This window comes from Balaenoptera borealis (assembly GCF_965194805.1).
Source record: "Balaenoptera borealis genome assembly, chromosome: 18".
Classification (NCBI taxonomy): Eukaryota; Metazoa; Chordata; class Mammalia; order Artiodactyla; family Balaenopteridae; genus Balaenoptera; species Balaenoptera borealis.
Window position 1 is genome coordinate 22,442,956 of NC_138877.1, and position 19,583 is coordinate 22,462,538.

The 19,583-nt window shown below is 38.6% G+C and overlaps 1 protein-coding gene across 1 annotated transcript in view; it reads right to left on the reverse strand.

The window, feature by feature from the left end:
- The window catches only part of COG3 (component of oligomeric golgi complex 3), a 63,522-nt gene that overhangs the window by 5,561 nt on the left and 38,378 nt on the right, over positions 1 to 19,583 (reverse strand). The window contains exons 17-23 of the mRNA XM_082365392.1: positions 18,122 to 18,211; positions 13,984 to 14,104; positions 11,084 to 11,172; positions 10,840 to 10,974; positions 6,213 to 6,288; positions 1,600 to 1,727; positions 684 to 782 (exon numbers count right to left, since the gene is read on the reverse strand). Coding sequence (XP_082221518.1) covers positions 684 to 782; positions 1,600 to 1,727; positions 6,213 to 6,288; positions 10,840 to 10,974; positions 11,084 to 11,172; positions 13,984 to 14,104; positions 18,122 to 18,211 — 738 coding nt within the window. The remainder of the gene's footprint in view (positions 1 to 683; positions 783 to 1,599; positions 1,728 to 6,212; positions 6,289 to 10,839; positions 10,975 to 11,083; positions 11,173 to 13,983; positions 14,105 to 18,121; positions 18,212 to 19,583) is intronic.

A 19,583-nucleotide genomic window follows, 5' to 3' on the forward strand; every position in this document is an offset into this window, starting at 1 on the left:
TCCCCGTGAAGTAAAACTCCTCAAAAGACTTACCACACGCACTGCCTCCAGTCTCTCTCCCCGCGGGCTCCACCCACAGCAATCGGGCTCTCACTAACCTTACCACTCTCCCCCAGTCTCTCTCTCTAGTCCTTACCTTATTAAACTCCTCAACTAAACTTAAAACCAGAAATAAAATACCCTCCATGGCACCAACCTACTTCTACTCAATAAAAGCCTGCTGACTGAATTGAATAAATGAATGATAATAAACACAGACTGAGCTCTCTATTTAGTTTTTTTAATTTAGGAAGAAGAGAGAAAACAGAAACACTTCTAACATCTATTCTAATCCCTGAAACACTTTTTTTTCCATCTAAAACATGGGCCTCCTATCATACATACTGCAAACAAAATTATTCAGCAATCTCAATACCACTATTTGAGTCTTCCACAAACAGTTCATTCATCTTAAACACAGCAACCTTCAATACCAGAAAGCACTGAAAAGCAACTGAAAATTCTAACGCCATCACTAAATATGTGAGAGAGCAATTCAAAGCTTGAACTCCTGCTCATTGGAATAAAACAACGTACAATTTTTAAAATTACAACTAAAACACAGTTACTCAAAGACATTATCTACTCAAGTAAAATAACTAAAAGGTTATAAAAGTAACAAGGATCTTCAGACTTTGGATTACCTGTTCCATAGAAGGACAAGCAATGATCTGGATATCTTCAGGGCTGAACTCTTCCTTTAACAAGACATGGAACTTCTGGAAGACTTGCTGAATATTATTCTTAGAAGGAAGAAGAGGCAATCATATTACATGAGTCACTGAAAACATATTCAGTCTTCTTAAACATGAAGAACTAAGAAAGTTAAATCTTAATATTTGCCAAAACAAATGGAGGAAATGTATCTTCTAGGGCATTACCAAAGACGTTCAATTTGCATTAATATTTCACATGCAAGCACTACCTGTCTAAGACTTATCAGATAATACTTACTGGAAAAACTAAACTCTAGCAAGCCTTGTCCCCCGCAGAGAATAGTAACAGTCTTCTGCAGCAATTTCTTCCACAGAAGATAATAAAGTTCCCAAACACATAAAATGTACTTTAAAAATCAACCAACGCCTTGGGTAAAGATGTGAGCTCAACACAGAGCTGGAAGCTATGAGTACTAAATTTGCTCTGACATTTAATCCCTCCATGGCCGCTGCAAGCCATTTATTTCCGCTACTCACCAGTAAAATGGGACATAATTCCTGAAATGCTGTTCTTTCACAAGTGCTGGGCCCCACCTCATGTGAGGGTCTGATTACTTATTTATTCATTTACTAATTTCTGCTTTTAGGCAGAAATTACCCTTGTGCCACAGGTAACCATAAGGAAATTAAGACAAAATGAGGGCTGGGGGCGAGGTCGGGGAGATATAATCAGACAGATGCACGCTTTGTTAAGTCTTTCAAGAATCACAGTGCTTTTTAAGTCAACTGTTCTAGAATAGTAGACCAACACTTCAAAACGTTTACAGGAAGAGGAAAATGGTACACAAGGCAAGAATACTCCAAGAGACCGGCCAACATTCAAAGAGATGATCATGATACTCACCCTAACTGGTTTAAACAGGATGAACTCAGTATCTTTATTGGATAGGTACAATGACATACTTCTCAATGTCAGGGGCAGCTTTGCTTTTATTGTCTTGTAGGCACTTGTCACAAGGTCACTGACTTTTGCTGGAAAGAAATTAACCTCCTTAGTATCAAAAATAAAAATAGAAGAAACATTTCTATTTTAATTCAGAGGGGAATAAAAGGAGAGAAAAATAGCAAAAGAAGACTCTTTACTTCCCCAAAGAATTTCTTTCACTTTTCTTATTTATTTATCAAGTTTAATCACAAGCCCTATAAACAGTCATTAAGTATCTACCGTATACAAAATTCTAACCCCACGGGCTAAACAGCAAAAGAACCCCCCAACCCCCACCACCCCACCCCCACCCCGCACCCCAGCATGGCTCAGGACATTCACAGGGATAGTAATATGGTGCCTTCGGAATTTGCAGATAAGACGTAAGGTAAAATAAAAGGTCATTTGCAGAGAAGCACTAGTAAGAATTACTTCATAATGAATGAGCTTATTTATTTGTAGAACTGACTCACAGTAAGAGATGCTCTCTGTCTTATGAGATCATTCAGAAAATACCCACACATATTTAATGGGAACTAAAAATCCATTTGTTACGTTCTTATATTGTATTATCAGAAAAGGAAAAGAATTCCAGAAAATTGTAACTGAAATAATTAGTAGCCCAGGTGTAGTGTCTGAAAAGAAGTACAAATGGAAAAGAAGAGTCGTAATCTTTATGAAGTATTTAAAAGAGAAAATTACCTAGAAAGCTATAAAAGAAAAGACTGATGAATAATTTCAAAGATGCTTGACCTCACTCATAATTAAAGAAACGCATATTAAAACAACTGAAATATTTCATATTGGTAAAAATTACCAAGGTTGTGAATATCCACATTTGGCAGGGCTGTGGGGAAACAGGCACCCTCATCCACTCTTGACGGGAGTATAAACTGTTCAGCCTCTTGGAAGGGATATTAGGCAATGTCTAGCAAAACTGAAAATACACATACTCTTTCACTTAACATTTCTACTGCTAGAAATCTGCCTTATGGACATATTTACAAAATACCAAGATATGTGTGTTTATTAAAGAGTGTAAGGAAAAACAAACTAAAAATAATTCAAATATCTATTAATAGAATTATTAAGGAAATTATGCTTTAGTGATATATTCTACACGTCCATTAAATAGAATGGGTAGAGCTGGATATGCTGGTATAGAAAGGGCTCCAAGATATAGAATATGTGGTTAAAAAAAATAAAAGTAAGGGATATTTTGTAAGCAGATAGGGTAAGAGGCCCCCGAAGAAGGAGAACCAGGACTGGCTTTCTTAACGTTAAGAGAAGCCATTTTGGCCTAAACCATTTTGTGATCTCAGCCTGGCCACAATGCTTGCCCTTGAACAGGTCTCAGTAATTGATGACCTTAAGGGAAGTGAGGGAATGCAGGAACACAGGAAAAGCAATAAGAAACAATAGGTCGGTAATTAAACAGCCCTAGTTCCTCCTCAAGGGATACAGAGAACAATCTGATACACGGCTTTCAGTTCTGCAGGAACTAAGGCCCCCATTCGGGTGGAGGATGGAATGATGCTGTTGACCCCCGTGACTTCAACTAACTAAAGCTTGGATTCTGTCAACCACTGTCCCAGTTCAATGCTGAATTCTCCTCTCTTCAAGCCCCTTCATGAATACATGTACCCTTAGCTTAAATTTCCCCAATTTTGCCATTCGGAGAGACAATGCTTTGGGAAAGACCCCCAGTGTTCTCCTTCCTTGCTGCAAGTAATAAATCCTTCCTCCTCCCACTCTGCCTTGGTTGTGTCTTTTGGCTCAATACCCATCAAGAGGCAAACCCGTTTTTTCAGGTAACAATAGTATAATCTTATTTGTATAACACATCTCAAGTCCATATATGCTAGAATACACATAATTTTGGGAAAGCAGCCATTAACAGTGGTTACCTTTGAGAGAACTAGTTTAGAGGTGGAGGATAGAATTCTCATTTTATACCTTTCCACAGTTCAAATTTTAACCATGTTAAAAAAATTTTTTTAATTGAGGAGGGTTGTATAAGAGCAGGGTGAGAAAGTGCCAATGCTCTCAAGAAGAAAGAACAAACAATCCAAGAATTCCTTATTTTTCATAAACAGATGAAAGCTCCTTTAAGACAATTAATTCCATAGGCTCTGGTCCTATGGTCACTAACACACTTCAGGGATCACTGGTCAGTCTTCAGAGCCCAGTTTTATGTGGAGCCTTGTAAATAAAGTATCCTAATTCTTAAAAAGGTATATTTTCCAGAGTAATTAACAAATTGGCATCCTAACTATAACTCAATCTCATGAGTTTAGCATGGAATGACCCCAAGAAGGTGATCAAGTCTGCATGAACCACTAACCCTGGGTTCTAGGGGCCCAAGATAAGTTTCTAGACTGTCCCTGGTACTCCCACCCCAAAGACTTAAAAATCTTTGACATTTAACTGTGGGCTTCTCATATTACAGATCAAGAAAAAGCAACTCCATAGCTCCTTGAGGCTAAATGAGACGGAAGATACAACAACTAGGTAAACTGAAGTGTCACTGCTCCATTTGCCAGGATCTCCTCACTTAGAAAGAAACAAAATGTTTTAAATGACAAAACAGCAAGCCCTATTTCATCTAGTCCTTCTGTCGGTTTCCTTTCATCTACTCCTGCTTTACTAATGACAATTCTAGTAATACTTAAGAGCACAATACACCTAACACTGGGAGATCTATTAGGACTCCACTTGAGAAAATGACAGCGCCTATTTTGAGCAAAAGAGAATCTTCCCAAAGGGGAAAGAAAATACATTAATTATGCATCAAGCCCCTAGGCTTAGCTGTACTAACTATACTTATGACAATTTGGTGGTTTCTACCTATTTTAAGAAAGATTTATTGCACCCAAGAGTTTCATTTACATTAACGTTCAAAATAAAATCAGGTCCTATTTCTAAATAAGCTCTGTAAATGACAAACCTTGAGCCAATAGCCCAATTAATCCAAAGATGATCAGAATTCCTTCTAGAATCAGTGCTGAGTTACAGCCTGACAAGCCTGCTCCTGACCCTGAGGGGTCAGAACAAGTGGTTACCACCAGGCTCACTATGGTTAGAATTTCCAGTATTGTCAGTAAAAGACTCTGGTTTTCTGTCTCTTGACAGAATACACTACTGCATGAAGGATGCTCTCGGTCCTTTAGTAAGATGGCGAAGATTTCAATCTCATATACAAAACAAAGGTTTAAAATAATAAAGCCAGTATAACATTCACTGTCTCCATCACAGTAAACAAAAGGCCTAAAGCATGTCACAAAGTTTATTTGCAAAATAAAGCAAATCAATGCAAACCTATATTGACATCATCGAAGTTCACATGACAAATTTTTGAAATAAAATCCTGCCTTCCATTCAAATACCAGTGATAATTCTCTACGCTTACAAATCTTCCTAGGAGATACATAGCTACTCTTACAACTTCTTTGTTCTACTTCAACTTCAAATTAACCTGAGGCACTAATAAAAATAACTGAAAATTTTAGAATGGCCTCAATTCTTTTTCCCAAAAGAAATAAATACCTGACAGATGCACTCTTTCATTATGGGAAACCAATCATGTTAAAAACATAATTCCAGTTTTGGGTGCCTGTAGACAGTCAATTTTTTATGGATGCTAAACCAGAATCATTCTTTGGATCTCTCTCATTATGAGCAAAAAGCTTCCTACCAACTTGGACACAGCTCACCCATAATTAAAACACTTGATTCTTTCGGCATCTTGCCCTTCTTAGTTTCAAAGGATCTCTATCACAATATGGGCCAGGGAATGGCCAGAAGTATCAATCTAACAAAATGATTTATTCTGGTTTAATGACAACTTAAAATGTCACAACATGGACCAAAAATAACCCACAAAACTAGTCATGATTTTCAATGTCTAATGTTAAAGAGGGAAAAAAACACCTTCTAGCACAAAAAAATTTACATTTAGGAAAGAGTTAAGACTGGAAACATCTCCAGCACTTCTGCCAATCAATGATGGAGCCTGCCAACTCCTAAATGACACCACATTCTTATAATTTTTTTCAAACACTCTAAAACATTAAAGAGGATGCAACTTGCTTAAAATGTAATAATGTCCCACATTTCTTCATATAATACTTGGAAACAGTAGCATTCTCTCCATTAATTTCATACTATCAAACACAGTATTTTCACTCTAAGACAATGAAAATCAAGTGTACAGAAACCACCGCACTCAAAGCATTTCCAGCTAAGCCATATATTATTTTTAACTGGGTGTGTGTGTACGTATATGTATGTATTTATGTATGTATGTGTGTGTGTGTATATATATATTTTTAATTCTTCCTTTCTTGTGATGCTTGTTGAAATGCAAGTCGTGTTGGCTCAATTAAGACCTGTCAGCTCCAAAATGAATCTTGCATTAACCTAAACCACAGCAGGAGTAGGAAACCAACTTCAAGCTGTCGGAGCAGGACTATATAAATGCAAATTAACTGACATCCTAAAAAAAGAAATCCCAAACAGTAAAATGTGGGTACCTGGTTGAGCCCAAGGCTGCTGAGAGAGAGTATACTTGGGTCCTCCCTGACTGGCCATTGTGTTTAGTGCTGAAACCTAGTAGCGGAGACAAAAAGAAAAAAGTTTCATTTCACTGATGACAAATTAAACTAGTACTGCTCTCAAAAGATACACCATTTGAACGTATGAAAGCATAATGATAATCAAATGTGCAGCCCTAAAAGAAAATGCATCATACCTCATAGTCCTTTACAAGCAATAAAATATTTTAGCAAAACTTCTTCTGTGATTTCAAGGCATACACTGTTTTGCAAAAAGAAAACCATACCAATGTCCTGAGGCATTCAGCCCGAAACATTTCAGGGTAGGAAGACAAAAATGAAGACCGAGAGAAACGTCAACACAAAACAGGCCTCTCTTTCAGTGGACTGTTAGGTTAACATTAAATTACTATCGTATGTTATTAGAAAAATGTCACAGCAGTTGGACAAAATCTCCTTTATATACCTAGAGGGTCCTTTTCTTTGTTACAGACAGAGAGAATGCTATTAAAAAAAAAAAAAAAAGATTTTCAGATAGCATCAAAAAGCACATTTGACTAGCCAGTGTTCTAGGTACAAGAATTGGATGCCCACCCTCTATTCACCTCTCTTTTCATTTCTCAGCATCAGTACAGAGAAGCAAAACCATACATTTAGCTTTCAGACAAGAATGTTCTTAAGATGGCAAATTACGGTACGGCTAGGCTGTAGCTAGGGAGGGTGAAGGACAGAAATGCACAAAACATCTGTAAAAAATGGACTGCTACGTGCCAACGGTCCGGACCATAACCTTGGCCTCAGCAGATAGTCTCATTAGAAAAACCTGAACACCAACTTTTTAGATTTCTCATAAAGAAGGCCACACAAATATTTAGGCAGAGGATGGGCACAGTATAATGTTAACTCAGGCCTCTCCAGCCCTCTCTCTATTTCTACCAAGTTCATATTCCTGGACCACTCTAGGCCTTTGCTCATGTTGCCATGTATATAAAATCACCCTTTTCCACTGTCACTCAACTCCTCTCTATGTCTTTATTTTTTATTGTGAGATGCAGCTTTTAAAAGTGAGTCATACATACAATTATAGGTTAGACAATGCTAAAGAAAAACATGTTCATGTTTAGTGTATATTATCCCAAATATTTCCCAACGTAAATATATAAACATACTAATGTGTCTACATTTACAAAAGTAGGAACACAGTGCCCAGAAAACTTTTTTTCTCCACTTAAATCTAAATCCTAGACATTTTTCTGTATCTAACTGTTATGCTTTAATAGTAATGGCTGCCTGTTATGCCACTGATTGTTCCAGAATTTAACCAATTTCATAACGACATATATTGTATATAACTATTTTTATACTAAAAGCAAATACAAACTTGTATACTCATCTCTATTTACTACCTAGATAATATACTTATCTTTAAGTTAAACCTCAAGGAGCATTTTCTTCAAAAGTTTTCCCCAATTAGCCCTATCTTTTTTAAAACCCTACAGGATGAAGACAGACCCATTGTCTCATAATGACATTGCTGTATACACCTTAATGTTTACATATTTTCCATCTTGATTTCCCATTAGGTTATAACTCCTTGTGAACAGAAATTAAATTTATAGGTCAAATTCTATTACACACACTATGCCGAGGAAAAAAAATTAATTTATAGTGTTGCTGAGGAAATTATGTTCCCTTCAGAGGGAACATTAAGAATAAACTTGCAATACTTTAGCAAACTGCTTGAGAGGAATACAAGTCTGAGTTTTCAGCATAAACTGGTTCCACCAGGGGAAACACTTTTAGCTTCTCTATAAACATGAAATTATACTTCCTTTAAAATGCTTTCATTCAGATTTTTTGCAAAAGCAAAATCTTCACTTCAAATTTGTCACATTTTACTATAAAATAACACTTCTTCAAGCACTGACAAAGTATGTTTATATATATAATCATCTTTTGGTCCTCATAATAACCTTAAGTAGGGAGGAGGGATGCAATAGCTATCTCCACTGTAGAGATTAGAAACTGAGGCTTGGAGAAGCTAAGTGACCACTACCACCCCAGTCAGGAGGTGCAGAAGGAGGTCCAGAGCTCAGCTCTCCTGCCTCGAAATGCTATGCTCTTTCTACTCCACCCATGACTATTCCAAGCCCTACTTAAGAGTTTGTTTCAAGCAATATTCAGTACAATAAAATTCTAGGACATAAAAAAAAGTATCGACAGTTTTTTAGTTTTAGAAAATAACTGACCCAAATGTTTTGATAGGAACCGCCACCCCCAACACTTAGAGAACAGTATTACACTCCCTAGGGCCATTCAAATACTGAGAGGAAAGGTTATTTCTCAAGGAGCAAGAAACAAGGCAATAGTTCTTCTAGAACCAGTTTCTTGTTCTTAAGAAATTTCATTATTTTATAAAATAAAATTTTATAATTTTATTGTTCTCAAGAAATTTCATTCACTGTACCAAAAAATCAGGAAGGATGTTTACACGAGACAGATTAAAATGCTGTAGAAATGTTTATCTCATGTATACAGGTCACACTGCAAAACTTTAGTTTCTTAGTCTGTGAAATGGAGATGTTTACTTACTCCAGGTACCAGGCATGTAATGAGAATTAAAGAAAACAAAGCATCTCAAAAAAGAGAGCCCAAGGAAGGAGCTACATAAACAAAAAAGCCAATTTACAACAGGTGAAAGGGGACCAGAATCACACCTGGAGTCTTCAGGCTCAAAAAACAAGTCTTCTGACAACCTAAGAACGTTCTCTATACACTCTCACAGCTTGTTTTATTAGGCAAACCTATATATATTTTAAAAATCAGTCCAAACTTAGAAACAAGCTGAGGACATTTTGTTGATGAAGCTTACATCCAAATAGTAAATACTGAGACCTACAAGCATACATCCAAATGAAAGATGAAATACTGCTTCCTTTCTGCATCTATGGATACTGCTTTTCTTGTGATCATTTATCAAGGTAGCAGAACTGGCTGCCTTACAATGCCAATTATAATAAAAGGGGTATAAGAGTCTGCACTTGCACAATTACCTTTAAAGAAAATTATTTTAAGGTTTTAAAATCATTTACTCTGTCTCTGCTATTCAGAATACTAGTAACACTGATCCGGTGAAACGTGAAAAATGTTTGGTCCACAGACTCTAAGAAACAATGTCTTAAATGATCACATATATCTGTATGAACTCTAGTGCTTACAACGCATGTGTGCGTGCTTGTGCGTGTGTGTGCAATGCTTTGCTGGCATTTGCCAGTTGATGGATTCTAGCTAGGAGACAGAGAAATAGACAGATTATTATAAATCCATATATCTGGTAATTAACAATGCAATGATATAAAATCTTCAACTCCCAATTACCTACACAAAATGAAAGGGAAAAATAGCATGTAAACCAAAGAGGAAAATAAATCGCCCATTTAAGTAACAGGAAACCCTGATAGACAGGACTGTGATTACTGCCACGCAGGTCCTCATCCAGGAAAAGTGAGAGTCCCGGACCACATGCAGATCCCTACCACGTGGATAAAGAGAACAGAGCTAACTAGAGGTCTGCTATAACTAACTTTGCAATATTTGCACACTTTCTCTTAAAACTGAAAAACTCTGCAAGCATACCTAAAAGTCCAAACCAAAAAGCTTCCATAATAGGAAACACGGTGATTTCTTAGACAGAATCATTAAGACATGGGTTTACTGTCTCCTTTTTTTTTTTTTTAATAAATTTATTTATTTTATTTATTTATTTTTGGCTGTGTTGGGTCTTTGCTGCTGTGCGCAGGCTTTCTCTAGTTGCGGCGAGCGGGGGCTACTCTTCGTTGCAGTGCGTGGGCTTCTCATTGTGGTGGCTTCTCAGTGCGGAGCACGGGCTCTAGGCATTCAGGCTTCAGTAGTTGTGGCTCGCGGGCTCTAGAGCGCAGGCTCAGTAGTTGTGGCTCACGGGCTCTAGAGCGCAGGCTCAGTAGTTGTGGCGCACGGGCTTAGTTGCTCCGCGGCATGTGGGATCTTCCCGGACCAGGGATCGAACCCGTGTCCCCTGCATTGGCAGGCGTATTCTTAACCACTGCGCCACCAGGGAAGCCCCTACTGCCTCCTTCTGCCAAGGTTTTCATAAGAGAGTAATTCAAAATGCAATCTAGGGGCTTCCCTGGTGGCGCAGTGGTTAAGAATCCGCCTGCCAATGCAGGGGACACGGGTTCGATCCCTGGTCCGGGAAGATCCCACATGCCGCGGAGCAACTAAGCCTGTGCACCACAAATACTGAGTTTGTGCTCTAGAGCCCACGAGCCACAACTACTGAAGCCCGCGTGCCGCAACTACTGAAGCCTGCGCGCCTAGAGCCCGTGCTCCACAAGAGAAAACCCGGCAATGAGAAGCCCACGCACCTCAACGAAGAGGAGCCCCCGCTCGCCACAACTAGAGAAAGCCTACGCGCAGCACTGAAGACCCAACGCAGCCAAAAATAAAAAAATAAATAAAATAAATTAAAAATGGATTTCTATTAAAAAAACAAAAACAAAAAAGAACAAAAACAAAATGCAATCTAGGGAAGAATTCACAATTACCAAATATGCTCCAAGGTCTATACCTTTGTCAGGAACTCCTCCAGCTGCTCTACGAACAGCTTGGTCTGTTGCTGAATAAACTGCTCACAGGCCGATTTCAGATGACGGTCTACGTCTTTTTTAGAGTCAAGATAATGTTCTCTTATCTCAGGAGTACCCTTAAAGAGAAGATGACAATTTCCTCCTGTTTTTATGTGCCTAGAAATTACCAGACATGTAAAGAATATCGTTTATCTCCCACCACCAAGGAAACAGACTCCTTCTCACCTCCAACAAGAACTCTATCAAGGCATTGTTGCTATTCAGCCTAAAAAATCTTGGAACAGTCATAGGATTCAGGATTTTAAATGCTGCATCTGTGAAACAAAATTACTCATCCAGTGAACATGTACAGTTTCAACAAGAAGCCAAGTTACTATTTCAGTGTGTAAACATACACTAGTTCTCTACTACCACAGAGCAAGAGGGGTTTCATTTCCACCAAGTCACCTCCATGAGTGGATAAGGTTAGTGCCAACAATGGCTACAGCACTCACACATAATTATCTTCTAGAACTCAGAATTGCAAAATGACTATTAATCACAATTATTCATTTATAGAAAAAGGATAAATGGTAATCAATACTTTAAAATTTCACTGCTTTACCTTTATGATGCTAAATAGGTTTTTTAAGAAAGATTCATATACTTACCCAGCTTCTTTTGTTTAAGATCTGGCTGGCACAGAAATTTATTCATTTGAAGCAGAGAGAATAAACTAATGTGTCAGCCAGAAAAAAAACACCAAAAGGACATATTTACCCCTTAACCTCCAGACTAATTAGAATCTATGCAAAGTACTAACAGGTCTCATTGATGTTCAAATGCAATAAGGTATAATGTTAGTCATGAGAGGTTAGAGGCTTAAAAGTAAAGATAGCAACTATTATTAAGTGATAGTAAGAAAAGACCATTTCTTTGCTTTGCCTTGGCAGGCTGGAGAAAGCAAAGCATGAAATGCTTCCAACCCTGGTTTTACAAGTACACACCAGACTGTACTCCCTGCCTTGACCCTGATCTTACTGGGAAAACAAAAAACAAAAAACACACCTCTCTATCAGATTCAGAGTAAAGCTTTAGTAAATGACTCTTTGTTTCTGCTGTCTTTTCTATAAGAAACCTGAACAATTGTAGGTGATCATATGGCAGGATTACATAACCTTCATGAGGTTTTAGGGAAAACATACTTTATACCAAAATTTGCCAAAATTTTAGAGAATTTCATTTTCTCACACCTCAGTGGATCTGTAGTAGAACAAAGCAGCAACAAATTATGAATTAGAAAAAATACGAAAGAAAATAGATCAGCCCTGCTTCGTCCCATTACTTAAATAAAGTAAGGACTATCAGCGCCTGGCATTCCTCAAGGTTAAGGCACTATTTCCACACCTCACACTGAAAGGAAAGCAGGAAATCAACCAGAATGGTTGGGTGATGGAAGCCTCTGATGAGAATAAACTAAAAAAATTATGCATTCTATAAAGGCAAAAGCCAGGAAATCTGGCTGCTGTTTAAAAAAGAAATTACAAAGTATATGAATAACATACAGGCTTACTATCTAAATACCACCAGAGGGCTTCCCTGGTGGCGCAGTGGTTGGGAATCCGCCTGCCAACGCAGGGGACACGGGTTCGAGCCCTGGTCCGGGAAGATCCCACATGCCGTGGAGCAACTAAGCCTGTGCGCCACAACTACTGAGCCTGCGCTCAAGAGCCTGCCAGCCACAACTACTGAAGCCCGCGTGCCTAGAGCCCATGCTCCGCAACAAGAGAGGCCACTGCAATGAGAGGCCTGTGCACCGCAGCGAGGAGGAGCCCCCGCTCGCCACAACTGGAGGAAGTCCGTGCGCAGCAACGAAGACCCAATGCAGCCAAAAATAAATAAATAAAATAAACAAATTTTTAAATAAATAAATAAATACCACCAGAACCAAAAGGTATTCTCTGTGGTGAAAAGGAGAGTGCATTAGGAAAAGAAAAAGAACAAGCTGTTTTAATATGACTCATGATGAGACGACTTGGCTCTCAGGTGAGTTAAATCAAGTCCGCTATTTTATAAGCACAGTCACTAGGAAAGTAACAAACCCGCTCCTCTTGGAAATCCTATTATGTGGAGTTCCTCTAAACCACAGAATACAGAAAGTAATTTGAATGGCTATGAATTTTCTCAATCCCCCAATACATAAGCGAGAAATTCATTCATTCCATAAACGGATGGCTTAAGGTGTTAGAGCTTAATTCTCTTGGAAATGGTTAAGAAAAGACAAAGTTTAGATACATTTGTAAGTAATTAAAAGAGATGGATATTTATGGTATATCCTTAACTGTTTAAGATCAACATCTTAGAAAATAACTACTTTGATCTTTTAGAAATCATCACTTGTTAATTCAGTCAGAAACAAACCATCAGGACGGATGAAGCACCTTTCCCAAGATGATTCCATGTCTATTACCAACTCAAAGACCCTACCTACATGATTACTTAACAACCAGCTGATTTAATCATAATACAACTTGAGTTTATTTAAGCACCTTAAGCTAACAAAAGCACTTTAATATGTATTTTCATTTATTTTCACTCTTGATGATCTGGATACTCTGGTGAAAGCATCATGACAAGTGGATTCTGCTCGTTTTACACAGGGTAGGGAAGCTAAAACACACATTTAAGATCACAAAAGCCAGGAAATGATGGGCCAGGAACAGAACCTGACTCAGACTCTTAGATAAGTACTCTTCCTATTTTACCCAGCTGGCTGTCTCAGTTTCTATGAAATAACAAACCCAACTCAATGTTTAAAATCACTCCAATTAGCTGACACTCTTAAGTAGTTATTATAGTGATTTTTCATTTTTTAACTGGTTATGGTAATATGTGGCAGAGTCTAAGAGAGGTAATACTCTTTTGCAAGTTGAAATGCTCAGAAATAGTTCTCTTCATAAAGAATATACAGCCAGTTAGATGTAATCAGGATGTTGACAGCTCAGCTTAGTATGGACAAGTAACATGCTTAGCAAGCACAGCATGCAAACAAATTGCAGATGAACATAAAATAAACCTGTAACCTGTGCTGACACATTTGGATAGGTCAAACACACCCAACTGGGCCAGCCAGGACAATGAAGTACCTCTAGTTTTCTTGAGGTCCAGGGAAATTTCCTTAATGGTGAATTCAGTGTGAAATGGAGCAATTTGTTCACGAAGAATCAAAAGGTGCTTTATTAAGAAAAGTTGTCCATCAATCTGAGTCTAAATTGAAAGACAGAAAAATGGATATTATCACAGATTAAATAAAAATAGGAGCACATAAAACGCATGTTATTAATCAACATTAATCTATCTAGGTCTATGGCCCTTAGCCTAACTATATGGTACCAATACTCCTTTGTTGTGCAATGAACTCTTCCCATATTTCCATGTTAGAATTATCTGGAAAAATCGTGCTTCAAACTCTTACTAACTCTATCACCTGTTCTATTTAGTAAACCCAAGAAAGTAAATCAGACAAAAGGTTGTAAAGCAACACATTTAGAAAGAGAAGTCAAATCTATTCTAACCTGGTGCAGAAATAGAAGAAACCATGTGGTCCAATATCAGCACAGAGCAGGAATTAAAAGTTCCAAGTAAGAGCACGACTCTGATCTCTCAGGGCTTCCTAGTTTCTCTCAGGAACCTGGTTTCACTATTTGGTCAAAGTGGTTTCAATATACAGAGTATCAGAAATACTCATATTTATATAAAAGTACAAAAGGAGCCTCCAAATGTAAAATGATTTGGGGTTACCATTTTGGATTATCCTGCCAGTAACAGAGCACTGACCACCTACACCCCTGAGAGTCCCTGCATTTCCTTTTACCCTCTCAGGACTCATCCACAAGAGTCTTGTGATTCAAGCTTAGTTCTCAAGCTCTGACCCAGTCCCAAAATAGTGAATAATCATAGCCCTCATTTCAGAAAAGAGTCTGTATATTAAGAAGAGCTAGGCTATGTTTGCTCCTTCTTGCTGCCACTCAAGACAGAATCTTACTTTGAAAATATTTTTAATGAAATTATACTGCATTAGGAAAAGAATAAAGTTGTCCTTCAGTAAACAATACAGGTATACCTCAGAGACATTACGGGGTTGCTTCCAGACCACCGCAATAAAGTAATTATCAAAACAAAGCTAGTCACATTAATTTTTTTGGTTTCCCAGTGCATATAAAAGTTACATTTAGGGCTTCCCTGGTGGCGCAGTGGTTAAGAATCTGCCTGCCAATGCAGGGGACACGGGTTCGAGCCCTGGTCCGGGAAGATCCCACATGCTGTGGAGCAACTAAGCCTGTGCGCCACAACTACTGAGCCTGCGCCCTAGAGCCCGCGAGCCACAACTACCGAAGCCCGCACGCCTAGAGCCCGTGCTCTGCAACGAGAAGCCACTGCAATGAGAAGCCCGCGCACCACAACTAACAGTAGCCCCTGCTCGCCGCAACTAGGGAAAGCCCACATGCAGCAACGAAGACCCAATGCAGCCAAAAATAAATAAATAAATTTATAAAAAAAAAAAGTTACATTTACACCATACTGTAGTCTATTATGTGTGCAATAGCATTATGTCTAAAGAACAATGTACATACCTTAATTTTAAAATACTTTATTGCTAAAAATGCTAGCCATCTTTAGCAATAAAGTATTTTTAAATAACCACTGTCTGAGCCTTCAACAAGTCGTAATCTTTTTGCAATAGTAACATCAAAGATCACAGATCACCATAATATAATAATGAAAGTCTGAAATATTGAGAGAATTAACTAAGTGTGATACAGACACACTACATAAGCAGATGCTGTTGGAAAAATGGTGCCAATAGATTTGTGCAATGCAGGGTTGCCACAAACCTTCAATTTGTAAAGAACAAAACCAAAACCCAGCAGTATCTGTGAAGTGCAATAAAGCAAAGCACAATAGGATGAGGTGTGCCGGTATAAACTTTAAAGAGGTTATTAAAGTGACTCCTCTCTGTTCTCTCTCTCTGCCTCCCTCCCTCCTAAATAAACACATAATCAACATATAAGTATGATTTATTTGATGGAAACTCACTTTGTACTCTGGAACACAGAACATTAGGTAAGTAGGAAATGCTACACATTGTGAATGCTTGCTCTATTTTCAAAAGAACTAACAGCTCCAATGGAGAAAATGGTATAATACAGATTGAATTTACTGAAGCTGTTGTGATCCAGCTTTGTGTTAGTTTACTGATATACTAGGTACTCAATTTAAGTATGTAAGAAGAATTTCTTGCCTTAAGAAATTCTCTAAGACATTAAGCCATTTTCATTGATCACTTTTTTAAAAGTTGAAAGGCAAAAAGTATATAAACTCAGTCATGAAAATAAATTAGCTAATTCTTACCAAATTGAGGGCTTCCTCATACATACTTAAGCACCTTATAATACGAAGGAAACCGAGTTAATAAAAGAGAATAGCCTTACAGGCAATGAGGGCAAAAGACTGAATAATCAAAAGGCTTTTCACTCCCCCCTTTAAAAAGAGGACAGTGGTACAAGAGGACATAAGCATATGAACTTTTCTTTTTCAATTAGGTCATTTTTTTCCTCTGATAATCTAAGAAATACATACTCACTGTAAAATATGTGGAAAGTAAAGAAAGTGTAAGGAAAAGAAAGAAAAAATCATCTATAAGTCACCCAAAAGCTTTCACCGTTACTTTTTTTTAACACATATGTTCATTATATAAAGTCATAGTGTATATCTGATTTGTATCCTGTGCTTTTTTTTTGCCTTAACATATTTAAGTTAAATTTTATTATTTCATTTCTTTAAATTTAATGTCTGTGTAATATTCCACTATATGGAATATACCACAATTTACTTAACCATTTCCCTAACATTAGACAAGTGTTTCCTAATTCTACCTACCATACCATAAAAAAATGTGAGAGCTCAGACTTGGAAATACGTTTTAAAGTTCAACCTGCCTGTCTATAACTTAACTTTCCATTCTCTTCTAGTCTCCCCGTCAAAATTTCATTTCAACTCTCGATTTCATGAATGGGAGCATATGGTGGTCACAAACAAAGACAGAGCTTTTCTAGGGTCCCAGATTCTTTTGTGAGGAGATTTCTGTTTTTTTGGTTTTAAATTATCTAAAGTCTTGAAGTTAGAAACCAAGTTTATAAACCTGGAAGTCCAGAAAGGTTCACAGGTTTGAAAACTCCCAGCAGCTGTGAAATTCTGGCTGGACACACCCCGGACAGCTTCCTCCCTGCAGGTGGCAACAGGTATTCTAAGTGGAGAGCGAGGCAGAGCAGCACTCTGAACCACACTTTCTGAGAAAAGTCTCAGGGGCCGTGGGAGAAGCACATGTCGACAGCCTTCAGCCCCAGGTCCCTTCTTCTTGATTAAAAACTCTAAGTTACAAAATCATGGCAACTACTTCTAGTCGCATAACCCACGGGCCACAACTGCCTGTCTTCCAAACTGACTGGCTGATTTCCTCCAAGTGAGGCCATTCAACTATTTAAAATGTCATTGCAGGGATGATTATAAAGTGCTACATTTCCTTGAAAACACTGTTTTGGTATTCAGAGGAAACAGCAGTCCAGTACCTCCCAGTTGCTAAGGCTAGAACAAGAAACCTTCATCCTGGGCTTCCCTGGTGGCGCAGTGGTTGAGAATCTGCCTGCCAATGCAGGGGACACGGGTTCGAGCCCTGGTCTGGGAAGATCCCACATGCCACGGAGCAGCTAGGCCCATGAGCCACAACTACTGAGCCTGCGTGTCTGCAGCCTGTGCCCCGCAACGGGGGGGGGCCGCGATAGTGAAAGGCCCGCGCACCGCGATGAAGAGCGGTCCCCGCACCGCGATGAGGAGTGGCCCTCGCTTGCCGCAACTAGAGAAAGCCCTCGCACGAACCGAAGACCCAACACAGTCAAAAATAAATAAAATAAATAAATAAATAAAGTAGCTATAAGAGCACCCAAGCCCTTACATTAAAAAAAAAAAAAAAAAAAAGAAACCTTCATCCTATAGAATTTATAACCTAAGTATCACTTCTGGTACTTTAGCAAAGCTGGCACTCTCATATAGAGCAGTCCTTATTGAGCACTAAAATGAAGTACTAGCTTCTCTCAAAGGGCCTCAACATTAAATCATATTAAATCCTACTGCCAAAATGGCTTTAAATTTCTGTGCCTGTAAATTAATGCTGCATCCCATAATATTACTACAGGTGATAAGATTTCATCTAACACTCCATCAAACCTTCTTTTTGCTGATAGACTCTGATGCTCCAAGTAACGACTGAATGCAGGCCGACAAGGCTTCCTGTGATAATCCTTGGAATACTGCCCTCTGGTGAAATAAAAGAGAAACATCACCTTGCAGCACTTCAAAAACAGAAAAAAGGAAAATCGTAGGCTGTGAGTACAGCTTGCTTGCCCTCATCTGATGGATTAATTTATTACTACCAATATTCCTCCTGGAGTTTCCTATTTCCATGCAACCTTTCTAGACCAGCACATAGTTTCCTAATTTGCATCTCCCAAAACACTCATGTGACCCTTCAACAATATTTCCTGAGCACCTATTTCATGCAGCTCTGTGCTAGATGCTGGAAGTACAGTGGTAGGTTCACAAGGCAGATGTGATTCTGACCTCATGGAGGCCTCACTCCAGCATGACCTCATGTTACAGGCTGTTTTTTAAATACATAAAACCAACTTTATAACAAGGCCTCGGTAGGAATTCCCTGGCAGTCTGGTGGTTAGGACTCTGAGCTTCCACTGTAGGGGGCATGGGTTCGATCCCTGGTCAGGGAACTAAGATCCCACATGCCGCACAGCACGGCCAAAAAAAAAAAGCCTCAGTAAATCCACTTCTAAAAATGTACCCCAAGTAAAATCAGTACTGTATTCTAAGATTCATGCACATGGCTCTTCATCACAATATTATTTAAAACAGCAAAAAAACCTGGAAATAGCTTAAATGTTCAATGATAGGGGGCTGACAAATAAAATACTAGTAAATCTAAATTATAGAACACTGTGCATGAAATCAAAGAATGCTAAATAGGAGGTGGTGAAATTCTTATAAAACATAATTAAGTAAAAACAAAATCAGGTTACAAAATAGAATGTGAAGCATGATTAATTTAATTCTGCCATTTCTGTATCTTCCTAGAGGTGTGGGATGTTGGTCTGAGCAGGGACCCCTGTCAGTTCCCTTGGAACTGATGGATGGGTAGGAGCAAAATTTTTATTATTAGGCCCCGTTCTGGGCTCTGGTCTCATACCTGATGCTTTATTCTCTTTTTGTACTGCTTCCCTATCTTCTGTTTCTCATGAGGCTACTGTATAGAGTAAGAAGAGATGAGGGCTGCCTCTTGCTAGGAAGACCGAATATGCGCAGCTTAGATTGAGGCCCTCTCTTTCTCCTGCTCAGCCTTAACGGGGTTTTCATTGGATTTGTCTCTCCTCACCTTTGATTGGTAAGATAGAGAGGGAGAAGATTTGGATGTAAGCTAGGTGAAAATGTAATGGGCAGGCCTAGGGCAGAAAGTAAAAACAGGCAGAGTAACGTCCTTGGGCCTACCTACTGTTTGGCTAAAATTCCTGTTAAGCACCTGAGACTTCACCAGGGTCTGTGATGACAATGGGTTCTATGTGGAATGTGGCTCCGCATTATTTCCCTTGGGATCCTGGCTCCACTGTAGGAAGTTTCTGAA